Genomic DNA, 15,372 nt, shown 5'->3' with positions numbered 1-15,372 from the left:
TAGGGGAACAGCATGAGCAAAAAGGGTATGCGCATATATATATATTGATTTTTACAGAGAGGGAGGGAGAGGGATAGAGAGTTAGAAACATCGATGAGAAACATCGATCAGCTGCCTCCAGCACACCCCCTACTGGGGATGTGCCCACAACCAAGGTACATGCCCTTGACTGAAATCGAACCCGGGACCCTTCAGTCCTCAGGCTGATGCTCTATCCACTGAGCCAAACTGGTTAGGGCAGGGTATGCATATTTAAAGACTGTCTAAAGGTTAGGTGTAACCTGAATACTAGTACAGTATATGGTATATCAGACAAAATATAAGCTAAGAGGACATAAAATTATAAAAATAGCTAGGACTTAAATATAAGAAGCAGAAATATGACTATTTTTGCAGATGAATTTTCTAGAATCTTATCATCTGTTTTTTACAAAGGTGCTCTGGTGACACAGTAACTGAGATGAGATGAGAGGGGTTGTCTCAGTCCTGGATGCGGGCAATGCAGTAATTGGTCTATGGTATGGAGATAGGGACACAAATTAGAATACTTACTATCACAGAATGAAACAAGCCTTGAACCAGGACTCTACAGTGAAATGGAAATCTGAGAGACACTTGAGAGGTTTTGTTGATTAGCTAAATACGGGGCGGAGTCAAGGAGGATTGGCTTGTAGGAGAGCACTATTTACCAAGATAGGGAACTCAGGAAGAGGAGCAGGATGCTTTCAGTTTGCTAGGAGAGTGAAGGGAAAATAACTAGTTTAGTTTGGGATACTGAGTTTAAAATGCCTGCAGACCATTCATATGCAGAAGCAAGCAAGCTATTAGAAATAGAGGTTTAGATCATGAGAGGAGGTTGGTGTTAGAAGTGTATACTGGAGAATCAAGGCCAGAAAGAGAATGCTGAGGTTGTGGAAGGGCATGGAATTTACTGAAGGAGAGCATGCGAAGTGAGGAGAGGGGCCAGCAAAGTGAGGAGAGGGGCCCTGAGGACACTTACATTTAGGAGTATGGGCAGAGGAGGAGGAATCGTCAAAGGAGACTAAAAAGTAGCCAAGGCAGGGAACATTCCAAGAAGGAGAGAAAGATCCACTGTGCCATATGCTGCAGAGAGAGTCCAACAGCATGAAAAGATAGTACTCAGAATTTAAAAGGTTATGAAAAAAAATCCCCAGAATTTCCTTCAAGTATGAATTAATTATGTGATTAAACATACAAATGTACTGTTCTCCAAGAAAGTGGAGCTGTTTCCATGGTCAGCATTGAATAGCAAGATATTATTTTCTTGTTTGTAGAGATATTCATGGTCTAAAGAGAGAAAACAACCAGATCAATATTTCAAGTTGCTATTAAACATCTTCATAAGCTAAAAATTATGCAATAAAAATTTAAGATTCAAGTTTGCACAGATACTAAATGAGCATTTCTAAGTTTAAAAAAACATTAAGTGATGACTATTCCACTGGTATCCATTCACTTGTCCATGATTTTTGTGAAATAAACTTTCTAGCTTAACTCCCTTTGCATCCTTAGGTAGAAAAAGATTCTCTCCTATATGGTTTTAAAAAGCAAGAATATCTTCTCAGTACTATAAAAGTGCTCCACAACCTAATTGGAATAAATATAAGCATAAAAATCCTCCCCTTTCCCCAAAAAATCCTTACCTGAAATCCACCGCAAGTTGTAGTTCTTCGTTCTAATAGTACTTTTTAAATAATCAGTTAGAGTGTAGGTCCTGCGACCATCAACTATAACATTATCTGTTGGTTGAAAAAAGAGCCAATGTTTAGTAAGATGGAATAACCTATGTTTTGCATAAAATAAACAAATGGATCTCTACAATATACTGGTTACAAGACACAAAAATATACTCACAAAATGCAAAGCACATATTGAAAGATTTTGAATTGGGTGGATGGAGTAAAAACGCATTTAACCATTAAAGAGTATGTGAGTGTGTGTTTCACCATATATTAGTGACCTTCATTATGAAGGTCTAGATCAGTGATGTTCAATCTATACTAATAAAAGGGTAATATGCTAATTAGACCGGATTGACCGGAAGTCTTCTGGACGTCCGACTTCCTTCCGGACAAAGCCATGATGGTGGGGGCCGAGGCAGAGACGATTAGGGGCAATCAGGCCAGCAGGGGAGAGCAGGTAAGGGTGAGATCAGGCCGGCTGGGGAGAAAGCAGTTAGGGTGATCAGGCTGGTGGGGGGACAAGCATTTAGTGGCACAATCAGGCCGGCGGGGGAGCAGTTAGGGGGCAATCAGGCAGGCAGGCCAGCAGAGGCACAGTTAGGGGTGATCAGGAAGGCAGGCAGAGTGGTTAGGAGTGATCAGGCAGGCAGGTAGGTGAGCGGTTAGGAGCCAGCGGTCCTGGATTGCGAGAGGGATGTCCAACCGCCGGTTTGGGCCTAAACCGGCAGATGGACATCCCCTGAGGGGTCCCGGATTGGAGAGGGTGCAGGCCAGGCTGAGGGACACCTCCCCCCCATTCACAAATTTCATTTATCAGGCCTCTAGTAAAAATATAATGTAAGTACACTTTCTAGTGAGCCTTATTAAAAAAAATTTTAAGATGAAATTAATTTTAACAGCATCTTTTATTTAACCCAATATATCCAAAATATCACCATTTCAATGTGTAGTCAATATTTAAATGCTATTACTAGGGTCTTTAACATTCTTTTTTAAATGCTACATCTTTGAAATCTGGTATATATTTTATGATTACAGCATATACTAGTTTGACTAGGCACATTCCCAGTCAACAGCTGCTTTAGTGAGGCCCTGAGGTCTCTTTCAATCCCCCTCCCAATGCACAGACCTTTAAGACATGCTCCTTACCCAATTCAGGGATCTTTGGTTGTATGGTCACTTTTCCTTAACTTGGTGGAAGTTTTCATGAAACCTTGCCCTTGATTCTGTAACTCTTCAGCTGTTCTGACTCACCGACGGTTACTTTTTCTATCTCCTATTTTGACTCAATGTTTCTTCATTGACCTCTAAGGCAGAAATGCTTTGATACTCAGCCTTCAGCTTTCTGTGCTTCTCTCTATATATTATTCCTTCCAGAGAACTCTGAAGAATGTGACTTCCTGAATTTTAGGCATATTTTCCATTTAAATAAATGACAAAATCTATACTCATTACCACACCCCAAATACATTTCCCCTGCTGTCTTGGGGTTTCTTAGTTGACTTGTCCCATGCTTAATCCTATACCTACCTTATCTAAAAGTATTGTCTTCCTTCCAAAACTAGTTTTCCCTAGAGAGTTTGTGTGGTTTTAAATTTTTTACTGGTGACCCAAATTCAAAATCTGAACATCATTTTTGATGTCTCCCTCTCTTTTACCATTATCCCCATCCACACAATCCTCTAGAGCAGCCGGTTCTCAACCTGTGGGTCGCGACCCCTTTGGGGGTCGAATGACCCTTTCACAGGGGTCGCCTAAGACCATCGGAAAACACATATATAATTACATATTGTTTTTGTGATTAATCACTATGCTTTAATTATGTTCAATTTGTAACAATGAAATTGGGGGTCACCACAACATGAGGAACTGTATTAAAGGGTCGAGGCATTAGGAAGGTTGAGAACCACTGCTCTAGAGTCTTCCTGTGAAACCTTTTTTCCCAGGTATCCCTGGCATAGGTTTCTCTCTAATCCAATGCCTCCACTGCACAGCCACTAAAATGGTTTTTCTAAAATGCCACTTTCCTCCTGGCGATCTCTTCCTCAAAATCTTTCAGTGATTCGCCACTGCCTGCAGGAAGATTCATACTCCTCAGCCTGGTATTTGTGGACTCCACAATCTAACATGAGACTCCCTTTCCAACCTCATTTCCACTCTCTCCTGCATGAACCTTCTTACCTAGCCACACTGATCTGCCTACTGAACCCAACAGATCTTCTGAGACTTTTCTGTCTCTGTTTCTTGGCCTAAGCCACTTCCCTGCAATGTCTTCAACTGCTTCCCTGGCTGTGGCAATGCTCCACCCTCCAATTCCCACCTCTTCACAGAAACTTCAATGCTACCTTCTCTGACTTTTGCCCCACACTGGTCATTTGGCTCTTGTAACAGTGACCTGCACCGATAACTGTTTTTCCAGGCCTCCCAGCCTACCTGTGTGGTCTCTACACAGGTAGGCCATGTAGGGCCTTATGTATGTATGTATGTATGTATTGCATCAATCTTAGTTCCTAGCACAGTTCTATGCTGTGGTAAGTAGGCACACACACAAAAGGTTTTGTTTTTTAGTGACATAGGATATATTCCAACAAGCATAGTCAAGACAATGTGATTCTTCTTCCTCAACCCCAGATCTTCCACTGATGACAAACAGCCTAAAGTCTTTTTTTCCAAATTCTCTACTGTTTCCACATGCAAGCAAACATACACTCACAAAAGCAGCCACCATCATAATATTCCTACAGTGGCAATTCTTATTCTTTGGGGATTGTAAAGCTAGCAATACCTTCTCTAGTTAATTTTTTACAGCCTGTGGAAATGTTATTCTCTTATAGGAAATCCTCTTTCAAAATCCATTCTTAAGACTTTATTTCTTTTGATCTTATCACACAGTCTTGATTCTGCCTATGAAAGGTTTAGTTTTAAACAAATAAATTTGCAACACTTCGCTTCATTGCTCCATTGATTTAAACCTAGTTTATTAATTAAGTAAAAGAGGTTTGTTTTTTTAGAAAAAAACACCTTTCTTTTTTTTTTCAAAATTAGGTCTGCATTTCACCTCTGAAAGTTAGTAAGATATTTGTGTTTGTAAGCAGAAATAGAGCAAATGAATATAACCAGCCTTTGGATTTGTCAACGTTCAAACAAGAGTAAAGCCTTGGGCCACAGAAAATATTATGTGAAACATATTGGACTACAAAACTACAAATTTAGATTTGTCCACTGAATGCCCTCAGTTGTTTGTATTCATTCAATCAGTCTTTCATACATCAAATAGCTATAAAGTGAGTACTAAAAATACTGTTGAGAATATATAACCTGCTACCAAGAGATATTAGTCTAACATATACATAACACACATCCCTAAATTAGTATAAATCAAAATATAAATGGTTATAGACATTCACAGTCCTAATACTATCTGCTACTGCTTATGTCTAGATAGACCTATACTTACAGCCTACCTCACTTTTTTGCATATACAGCAATGGACTGAAGGTTTGTGTCCCACAAAAATTCATATGTTGAAATTTTAACCCCAACGTGATGGTGTTTGGAGATGAGGCCTTTGGAAGGTGATTAGGTCATGAGGGTGGATTCCTCATGAATGGAATTAGTGTGCTTAGAAAAGTGACTCCACCATGTGATGACACAGGACACAGACCCTCACCAGACACCAGACACTGAATCCGCCAGTGCCTTAGACTTCCCCGTCTCCAGAACTATGAGAAATAAATGTTTGTTGTTTAAGTCACCCAGACTATGTTAAACTGATACAGCAGCCTGAATAGACTAAGTCGTACATATAAAATGCAAAATATCTCTTCAGAACATCTATCACAGATTCCTGGTTTTGTAAGAAGAGAATGAATTGAGTATCTCTAATAGATCACACACAGTATTTACCCAGGTTTCCCAGAATAATACAATTACATCTGAAATATTGTTAATTGAGGTAAAATTCCCTGTGCTGTCACCTGCTGCCCAGAGTGCTGCTCTTCTCATTGAGCACTTACCTGCCCTCCTCAGACACTGCTGGGCTCATTTTCCGTTAGGCCATAGCTTTTCTAAAGCCATCCTCTCTACCATGCTCAGCCTCCTTTCTGCTCATAATGGGCCCAGTGTGATTTTGACCCATCTGCTCATGTTCCAGATATCAGCATGGATGCCACACTCTTGCTATGGCCCATGACACTCATGCCAGGCTCAGGTCCCCCTTTTCTGTGTTGGTTCACTCAGCTCCTTTACAATGACCCTGCGAGTCAGCTTCCATATCCTGGCTACCCATCCCAGAACAGCGCTGCTAAATTGGAGCAAGTAGAGCAACAAATGTTCCTTGTTTTTTGCCTTGCCATTTGATAAGCAGTGTGCATTGGAAGACACTTTTGAAACATCTAGCTAAGCGAGTTCTGTGAGATGTGAGTGCCAAGTCCAGGTTTTGACCTTTAGCAAGTTCACAGTTGGCTGCCAAGTTACAACCTATTCTGTCAAACAGAGGACATGCCCACGTCTCTCCTTCCTGTCTACTTGCTCACTGACAGGGCACTGCTGCGGCGACAGATGAAGGGCTTTGGCTGCTTGTGTGGTTTTCCTGGTGGGCCTGGGACATGTCGTTCATTTGACTTATCAGTTCAAAGCACTGTGCTAGCCAAGTAGAGCAGTTAATCATATGTTATCCGTCAGCATATATAGAAACTCTCAGATTCACATTAAAAATAATTTAAATTTTCTTCCATTTAAAAATTAAAAAAAGGCTAACAACTTTATATTCTACTTCTCTGATGAGAGCAACCATTAGGTTGAACCATATGGAAATGCCATTTTTTATCAGTCAAAACTGCTTTAGAATAACAGCTTCCAAAATGATTCAACCTGAGGATGAATTCTCATCAAAGTGTGTGGTCACCTAATGAATCCTTGCTATGGGATCAAAATCATTTCTGAGTACAAGTAATTCCAGAATGGCAAGATCCAAGTAAGAGAGTAATGTCGTCCTATGGAATATTCTTGCTTTGATCAGTCGTCCCTTTATGGTTACAGGATATTTTGAATACTTATATACTCATTAATAATAAACTTTTTTGTCTGTATTAAGCTATGATATATAATATTTCTACTTCACAAAGTCACACAAACTGTTTTAGTAAATAAGTATCTAATGAAATATGCTCTTTACACCTCATAAACTCATAAAGTTATTAAACATGGGAAAAAGATATCTGGTTATAAAGTACTTGTGTTCCATACGTTAATCAGTTATTTTATATTGATGCTAGGGAAATAAAATGAGTGTTACTTTAGAATTTGATCTAGCAAAATAGTAGCTTTGACATAGGGACAGAGGAAGAAACATCAGGAAGGCAGAAGGAGAAATTGACTAGAAGGTTCCTCATATCCTGTGTGACCAGCAGGACATGCAGACTACCACCCATCTACCAGTATATTGATTCAACAAATCTCAATAAGGGGTTGGGTCCCTAGTGGCTTTGAAATCAGAGAGACTGGATTTGAGCTCAGGTCTAATTCTCCCTCTGAAGCCTTGGGAAAATTATCGAATCTTTCAAAACCTCACTTTTTTAAACCTATAAAATGAGAATAAAAGCATTATCTAGCCCATAGGGATTTGCCATGATTAAATGAGATAACATATGTAAAGTGCTTAGCTCAGGATTAAAATTCAGGAAGCCCTATGTGCTGGGCATTCAGGCCACAAAAATGAATAGGAAGTCTCCCCTTTGAATACTGAGCAGTGGTGCTGAAATTAAATCATAGCCATTTAGTTTCACCGTGTTCATACCCCAAACGAACCTAATAAGAGCATCACATTGAAAAAATATCTAGGACAAGTACAATCTGATCATTTGCTAAGTGCTAATGAACATTACTTTTTTCTCATCGACATGTCTAATACCATCCATAGCATCTATAGTGGGAGTCAGCTGTATGGAGGGAAAGTGTTGAAGTTAGTGGACTTAGAGGATTTGTGAAAGGTGATGTTTTTCTGATTACCGTATACAAGATGCATTATAGTGCATAATCACAATAGTCAGATTTGCCTTCTCAGTAGAAAAAACATCAAGGTACTTCAAGTGGCCTCTGAAAAATGCATTGCCATCACTTTTTTTCTATGGCTGGAGCTTGTAGAATTTACTCTAAGATCAGAGTGTCAGATGACCAAATTTTTCTTAAGGAAGTTATTAATGTACTAGAGGCCCGGTGCATGAAAATTCATGCACTGGAGGGGGATCCCTCAACCTGGCCTGTCCCCTCTCATAGTCCGGGAGCACTCAGGGGCAGGAGGCGACCCGGCAATCAGGGGAAGGCAATGCCCCATCACACCTCTGCTGCTGCCACTGCTGGCAGTGCAAGCCTAGGCCAGCCCTGGTTACCTGAGCCTTGGGAGGCCCTGGACGGCTGGGCAGCCATCATCCGAGGCTTGCCTGTGCCTTAGGCTGGCCCTGCGCGGTTGGGGGGCTGAAGGGACTGGGGGATTTCAGAGGCAGGCACGTGGAGTGGCCGGGCCCATCTGCCACCCCGGTGGGGCTCAGGGGACTGGCTGCCACCATCTTGTGGCTGTGGGCACCACCATCTTTGTGATGGCGTGCGAGTCAATTAGCATATTCCCTCTTTATTAGATAGGATTTTCAAAGGTCTACTCTGAAAGGCCAACCAAAGGACACAATGCACATTTCTCAGAATAGTAATAATTTGGAAAAAAAGGAAACAATTTAATGGGGCAGGTGTTGTCTGTTATGAGTTTAGCCTCACCTCCTCATCCCCTGCCTTTTCACTCTACTCCATCCACAGTGGCTTCCTGCTGTTCCACAGACACAGGGGCCCATTCCTGCCTTAGGGACCTTGAACTTGCTGTACTCTCGGCCTGTAATGCTCTCCTCAGATATGCCCAAGGCTTGCTATTTCCTCTCTTTCTTCAGATCTTTGTTTAAATTAGTCTTTCTTCCCCAGACCAATACTTCCAACCCTTCCCCCCAACACACACACTCACATACACACACCACCACCACCACCAGTAGTTTACATTGCCAGATTCACACTGCCTTCACCCTGTAAGAGCCAGCAGATTCAGCACACACAGGAAGCCAGCACCAAACAGGATGTCAAGGCTGTTGTATTCTTTCATGAAATGGAAATTGCTTTATCATTATCTTTTCTGACTATAGTCACTCCCTCTTCCCTCGTTAGGACTGTTCGGGGAATAAACAAGACTAGTACCATAATGGTCAAACAAGATTTTCAAGGATTTTTATGTCCTACTGTGTCGACTGACATTAAGCCAGTGCAATTCAAAGTGATGAGAAAGAATAGAAAGGTGGAAACTTCTGAACTGTATAGATAAATGACCCACAGGACCGTGAAACATGCAAAACTTGAAGCAAAGTTCTGGTTTCTCCTGAACACTACTCAAAATAGTTGTAGTAAGACATCAATGGAAGGTGTTACAGTGCAAGCTAAGAGTGACTAGTTTGTGTTAGGAAGAAAACTGAATCGAGAACATCAGCATTTGAGGAAGTTGGAAGCTCTAATAATGAATCATTCAAGAACTTTCCAGAAAAATTTATAGGCAATGCTATTCTCTGTGCCAAGTGTTTGTCTTCATTTGAGAAAAAAGATCATTGGAAAACAAAACTATGATAGAAATTGCCCTTTCCAGCATTCGCCAGGCAAAACTTTCCAGAGTGTGAGACAAGTGTTATTACAGTATCTGCCTCTAGGACTGTTAAAATAATAATTAAAAAAGTTGAAAATACATAAAGAATAATAATTACAAATGCTTATAGAGTTCTTACAGTGTTCTGGGCTGTTCTAGGGACTGTATACAACTTATTCTCATCCCCATTTTACAGGTAAGGAAACTGAGGCACACATAGGCCTGGACAATAACTAGACTCAAGTCCATGACTAGTGAGCACCAAGCCACATCTGAACTAGACAATGTGGCTGCAAAACTTGTGATTATAACCATTCTTCTAAACAGTCCAAGTATCTGGGAAAGTGACTACACATAGTAAATGCTATGTTGGCAGTTTTTGTGAATTAGTGTAGATGAATTACACTCTATGGAAGTGTTCGTATTCAAAGTTTGAAACTAATAACAATAAGCAGGTTGGTAGTAACATTTGGACTTGGGTCATTGAGTAGGTTACCTTAGAACATAATTTGTTCAATTCATTTCAAACGGGCCGGATCCGGCCCGCGGGCCGTAGTTTGCCCACGGCTGCTCTAGACTCTTATTTAGAATGGCAACTCTGTGACTTCCTGGAAAAGAGCTTCTACCACCCTCATTCTCTCTTCCCTCCTATTTCCAGTAACTCTCATTATCTCTTTCTTTTTAAACTCATAAATAGTTCTCATGAGAGCTTTATAACAGGCTTCTTTCCTTCCTTTCTCTTTTTCATGTTTCCAAGATTTAAAACAGAACACAATCCTGAACAATTCAGCGCCTGCATACACATTTTCAAAACAGTATGAAGTTGTCCAATGAGAAGATTCAGTGATTCCTCCTTTGCAGCAAAAGCCACCATAGAGCTCATTTCCCCCTTCTATCTGTCCCTTGCACCACTCTTCAATCCTTTCCTTGGCTCTCAGAGTGACCAGTGGGCCTGGCCTGTGCCTCAGATCCTTGTCTTCTTGCTCCTTAGGGACTTTGTTTTCATCTCTTCTCCCTCAGCACCTATTCAATTTCTATTCACTGCTTACTCCTGCCTTGTTCTTAAGCTTGCACAGGGTGTGCCGATCCTAAAAACTATTTACCTGACCCTGCTGCTTCCTCAAGCCACCTCTTCTCAAGTAAACAGTCCACACCTGTGGCCTTTATTTTCTCAGGGTCCCTCCTTGTGCCTCTTGATCAGTCCCTTACTACTTACGCCATTTCTCTCTCCTTATCATCTTTAATACTTATTTACTATACCAAAGATTTTTCCAACTAATCAAATAATTTTGTATCATTTAAATATTTACTCTGAATAGTCTTATCTTAAATAGACTATAAGTAAGCTGGAAGAATGAGTTTATTTTATCTTTATCAAACAGCAGCTAGCACTGTGCTCTAGCAATAGGAGGTACACATGAGCTAGTACTGGATGACTCAACTTTATATTTACGAATGTAAGTATTTTTATCAGAATAAAGCAACGTTAAAAACCTTTCATCAACAAATATATTTTTTTCCCCATGAGCTCTAAGATAATCCCTTTAATTCACCAATTGTCAGGTTGTATTGGGTTGAAGAGTCCAGTTGGAATCTTAGAACAGGACCTTATTTGGAAATAGGGATTTGCAGATGTAGTAGTTAAGATGTGGTCAGACTGAATTAGGATGGGCCCTAAATGCAATGACTGATGTCCTTACAAGAAGGCACGTGAAGACATACTTTTGTTGACTTGGAGATAGATAAGACCATGGGGAGACACAGAAGGAAGAAGGCCCTGTGGAGATGGGAGCAGAATTTGGAGACATACAGCTACAAGCCAAGAAACACCAATGATTACCAGGCAAAATATTCAAGGGCGTGAGACAAGTGTTATTACAGTACCTGCCTCTAGGACTGTTAAAATAATAAAAAAAAAGTTGAAAATACATAAAGAATAATAATTACAAATGCTTACAGAATTCTTCCAGTGTGCTGGGGTGTTCTAGGGACTCTATACAACTTATTCTCATCCCCATTTCACAGGTAAGGAAACTGAGGCACACAAAGGCATGACAATAACTGGACTCAAGTCTGACTAGTGAGCACCAAACCACATCTTTGTGGCTACAAAGCTTTTGATTATAACCATTCTTCTAAACAGTCCAAGTATCTGGAAAAGTGACTACACATAGTAAATGCTATGTTGGCAGTTTTTGTGATTTAGTGTAGATGCATTACACTTTATGGGAGTGTTTGTATTCAAAGTTTGGTAGGTTACATTAGAACATAATTTGTTCTAGTGCTACTCAGTCAAAGGGTACCAATTCTTCCTAAAAACCACCAGAAGCTAGGAAGAGGCCAGGAAGGATTATTCTCTGGAGTCTTCAGAGGAAGCATGGCCCTCTCAACACCATGATTTTGAACTTCTAGCCCTCATAACTGTGAGAGAATAAGTTTTTGTTATTTCAAGCCACCCAGTTTGTGGTAGCTTGTTCCAGTTGCCCTAGGAAGCTAGTATAAGCACTCACTGTGTTCTTCAATGTTTAAGGCACTAGCTTTAAGAATGAGTAGAACATGAAAACTCCTGCCTCAGAAAGCTTACATTCTAATGGGGGGAGACATAGGAACAAATAGTAAGTAAATAATGCACATGTTAGGTGGTAAGTGCCACAGAGAAAATAAAGTAGGGAAGGAGTGACAGGTCTGGGGACACTGCTGTGATAAACGGTATGGTGAGGGAAGGTCTCACCGATAAGGTGGCATTTTAGCAAATATCAAAAGAAACTGAGGGGGTGAGCAATGGACAGCCCCAGGGAAGAGGAATCTTGGCAGAAAGAACAGCAAGAATAAAACCTCTAAGTCATGGGAGAGAAAAGGGAAGAGAGTAGGAGAGGAACTCAGAGAGGCAAGGCAGTGGAGCTCAGGTTACAAGGGCCTTGTTAGTCATTGTAAGGACTCTGGTGTTTATTCTGAGGGAGATGGGAAGCCTTGGGAAGGATCTGAGCAGAGGAGGATGTAATCTAACTTATGTGTAAAAATGATCACTATATTAGCTTTCTATTGCTGTGTAACAAATGATCACCAATGTAGTGGTGAATCCAGTGTAGACATTAGCTCAGATTGCTGTAGGTCGGAATTCCAGCCTGGCATGGTTGGGCTCTCTGCTCAGGGTCGCAAGGTTGAAATCAAGGTGTTGGCGGGGCTGAGTTCTCACCTGGAGGTGCTGGGGAAAAGCTGCTTCCAAGTTCAGCAGGTTGTTGGCAGGATTCAGGTCCACATGGCTGTAGGACTGAGCGCCCTGTTTCCTGCTGGCTGCCAGCCTGGGGCTGCTCTCACCCCCTAGAGGCCACCCACATTCCTTGCCATAGGGTTGCTTCCATCTTCCAAGCCAGCAGTGGTCTGTCAAATCTTTTTGTGCCTCAAATCTCTAACTGCCCCTCCTGTGAGCAGCCAGATTAAAGTGGAGTGTACCATAGAACGTAACCTTATTACCAGAAATAAACTCAACATATTCCCAACCTCAGAGATTAGGCAGGGATTAGTACATGGGGGGAAGGCAGAAAAATTTGGGAGCCATTTAAAGTTCTTTCTACCACAATCACCTTGACCGTTGTGTTGAAAACATACTGTAGGAAGGTAGGAAAAGAAATAGGGAGATTTTTACAATCATTCAGATGAAAGGTGTTGGTGTCTTGGACTAGGGTGGTAGCAGTGAAGGTGGTAAGATATGGTCAAATTCTGAAAGAATATGAAGGAAGAAGTGATAGGATTTGCTGACCATTGGATATTGAGTGTGAATGATAGGGAGGAGTTAAGGAACATGAATGAAAGAGAGGAGTTAAGGAGTGTAAATGAAAGAGAGGAGTCAAGGAGAACTGCATGGACTTGGGCTTCAGCTACTGGAAAAATGGAATTGCTATTTGCTAAGAGACAAGCTGTGCTAAGGGAGGAACAGGCTTGGGGGGATAAAAACTTTGGGGAGATGCTACTTGAGATGCCAAAAACACTCAAATGGAGTTGTCCACATAGTAGTTGCATATATGCAATAGAGTTCAGGAAAGGGGTCTGTCCTGGAGATATAAATTTTGGCATTATCAGGTTGTAGATGGGGTTTAAGGCCATGGGATGAATAAGTCACCTAGTGGAAAGAGGGAAGGAGTTCCAGGATGGAGCCCTGGAGAGTGGTTCAAGGTTAGAAGTCAGACACAAGGAGGAACTCCCAAGGAGAATGAAAGGGAGCATGTTGAGAGGTGGATGGTAACTAGGAGAGAGGGGAACCCCAGAGGGTGCTGAGAAGGGGGATGATCACCAGACAGGGCATGAGAGACTCAGAGGAAAAGCTGAGCTCTGGACTTAGTAACATAGAGGTTAGGGACCTTGATGAGAACAGAGCTGTTTTAGTGGCTGGGTGACCATAAGCCTTACGCCAGTGGGTTTAGGAGGGAGCCAAGAGAGAAACTGCAGACAGTGATAGTAGAAAACTCTTTGAGGAGTTTGTGGTAAGGAAAGCAGCGAAAGGGACTGGGAGATTGGTAGGGATGTGAGGACCAAAGAGGACCTTCCTTCCTTCCTTCTTTCCTTCCTTCCTTCCTTCCTTCCTTCCTTCCTTCCTTCCTTCCTTCCTTCCTTCCTGCCTGCCTTCCTGCCTGCCTGCCTGCCTGCCTGCCTTCCTGCCTTCCTGCCTTCCTGCCTGCCTTCTTGCCTGCCTGCCTGCCTTCCTTCCTGCCTGCCTTCCTTCCTGCTTTCCTGCCTTCCTGCCTGCCTTCCTGCTTTCCTGCCTCCCTGCCTCCCTTCCAGGATGTGAGAGAGGGGAAATGGAGATGCAGCAGGCAGGGCAAATAGCTGGAGCCATGTCTTTGAGTAAGCAAAAGGGGGTTGGGTCTGTGCACAAAGGAGGACTGGCCTTGGACAGGTGATGGGAGAGTTCATCCATTGACCAGGGAGAGGCAGTGCAGGTGAGTGCACAGGTACATACAGGCTGGAGGGAATTGAGAAAGCTCTCTTCTGATGGCTTTCATTTTCTCATGAAGATAGAAAGCAAGGTCATCAGGTGAGAAAGAGCATTGGGGGGCCGGGGGGCTGGAGGCTTAGGAAGAGGAGACACAGGAGAGAGTCCATCAGGAAAGAGGGCTAGTGAGCAAGTGGGGAATATGGGGCATTGCCAGACAGTACCAAGGGGCCACTTGATGGTGGGTTATGGATTTTATTTTCAATGCAGTCAAGCCATTTTCATGCAGATTAATTTCTTCCTCCTTGGAAATTTTACAACAAAGATTTGTCATCAATTAGGTTATTTTTCTCTGTGTCACATTAAACAGGAGGTAGCTTCTAGATATTGTGAGGTTATTCTGTTTGCCTTTATTTATTTACTTATTTTATTTTGTATTATGGCCATGAATTACTTTAAGTCCTACTTTCCTGGGTCGACTTTTGGAGATCTAGTTTTTGCCATGTATTTTTAAACTTTGTCCATTTTATTTTATGTTGACTGCCACATTTTCCATTATGAATTGACATGATAAAATATGACATAATAATGACATAATGATAAAATATTACCGTTTATATGTGCTTTTTATGAGAAATTTGAGAGTAATTTCCCTCAGATGTTTCTGACCCACTCTATTGTCTCAGATTTATCTTAAATGATGTAAAATCAAATCTTCCCTATTCTTTATCACTTTGAATGCCAAGAGAAAGCAAGTGCCGGCCCCAAAATACCCTCAGGATAAAAAAAGGCAGCATCAAAACACTCTGTTTTGCAATAAACTCATGTGGTTAAAAAAGAAAGTGAGAAGAGGGGAAAGAGAGGGTTATATGCGCAGATTCTTTGGAGATAGGGGCTGCCGTGACATCTATTTACTTTAATATAGATATAAATATAGATCTAGATATAGATATAGATATAGATATAGATATAGATATAATTTGAGAGAGAGAGAGATTTGTGTTCTACTCATTTATGCATTCATTGGATTATTCTGCATGTGCCTGGACCAGGGATCAAACCTGCAACCT

General features: G+C 41.5%; 1 protein-coding gene across 1 annotated transcript in view; it reads right to left on the bottom strand.

Annotated features, from left to right (window-relative positions):
• Window positions 1-15,372, bottom strand: part of DPP4 (dipeptidyl peptidase 4) — an 86,735-nt gene that overhangs the window by 61,020 nt on the left and 10,343 nt on the right. The window contains exons 3-4 of the mRNA XM_014445986.2: window positions 1,665-1,760; window positions 1,217-1,308 (exon numbers count right to left, since the gene is read on the bottom strand). Of these exons, the coding sequence (XP_014301472.1) occupies window positions 1,217-1,308; window positions 1,665-1,760 (188 nt within the window). The remainder of the gene's footprint in view (window positions 1-1,216; window positions 1,309-1,664; window positions 1,761-15,372) is intronic.

This window comes from Myotis lucifugus, unplaced genomic scaffold, assembly GCF_000147115.1.
Source record: "Myotis lucifugus unplaced genomic scaffold, Myoluc2.0 scaffold_5, whole genome shotgun sequence".
Lineage (NCBI taxonomy): Eukaryota > Metazoa > Chordata > Mammalia > Chiroptera > Vespertilionidae > Myotis > Myotis lucifugus.
This window is presented reverse-complemented; position numbering and strand designations above follow the sequence as displayed.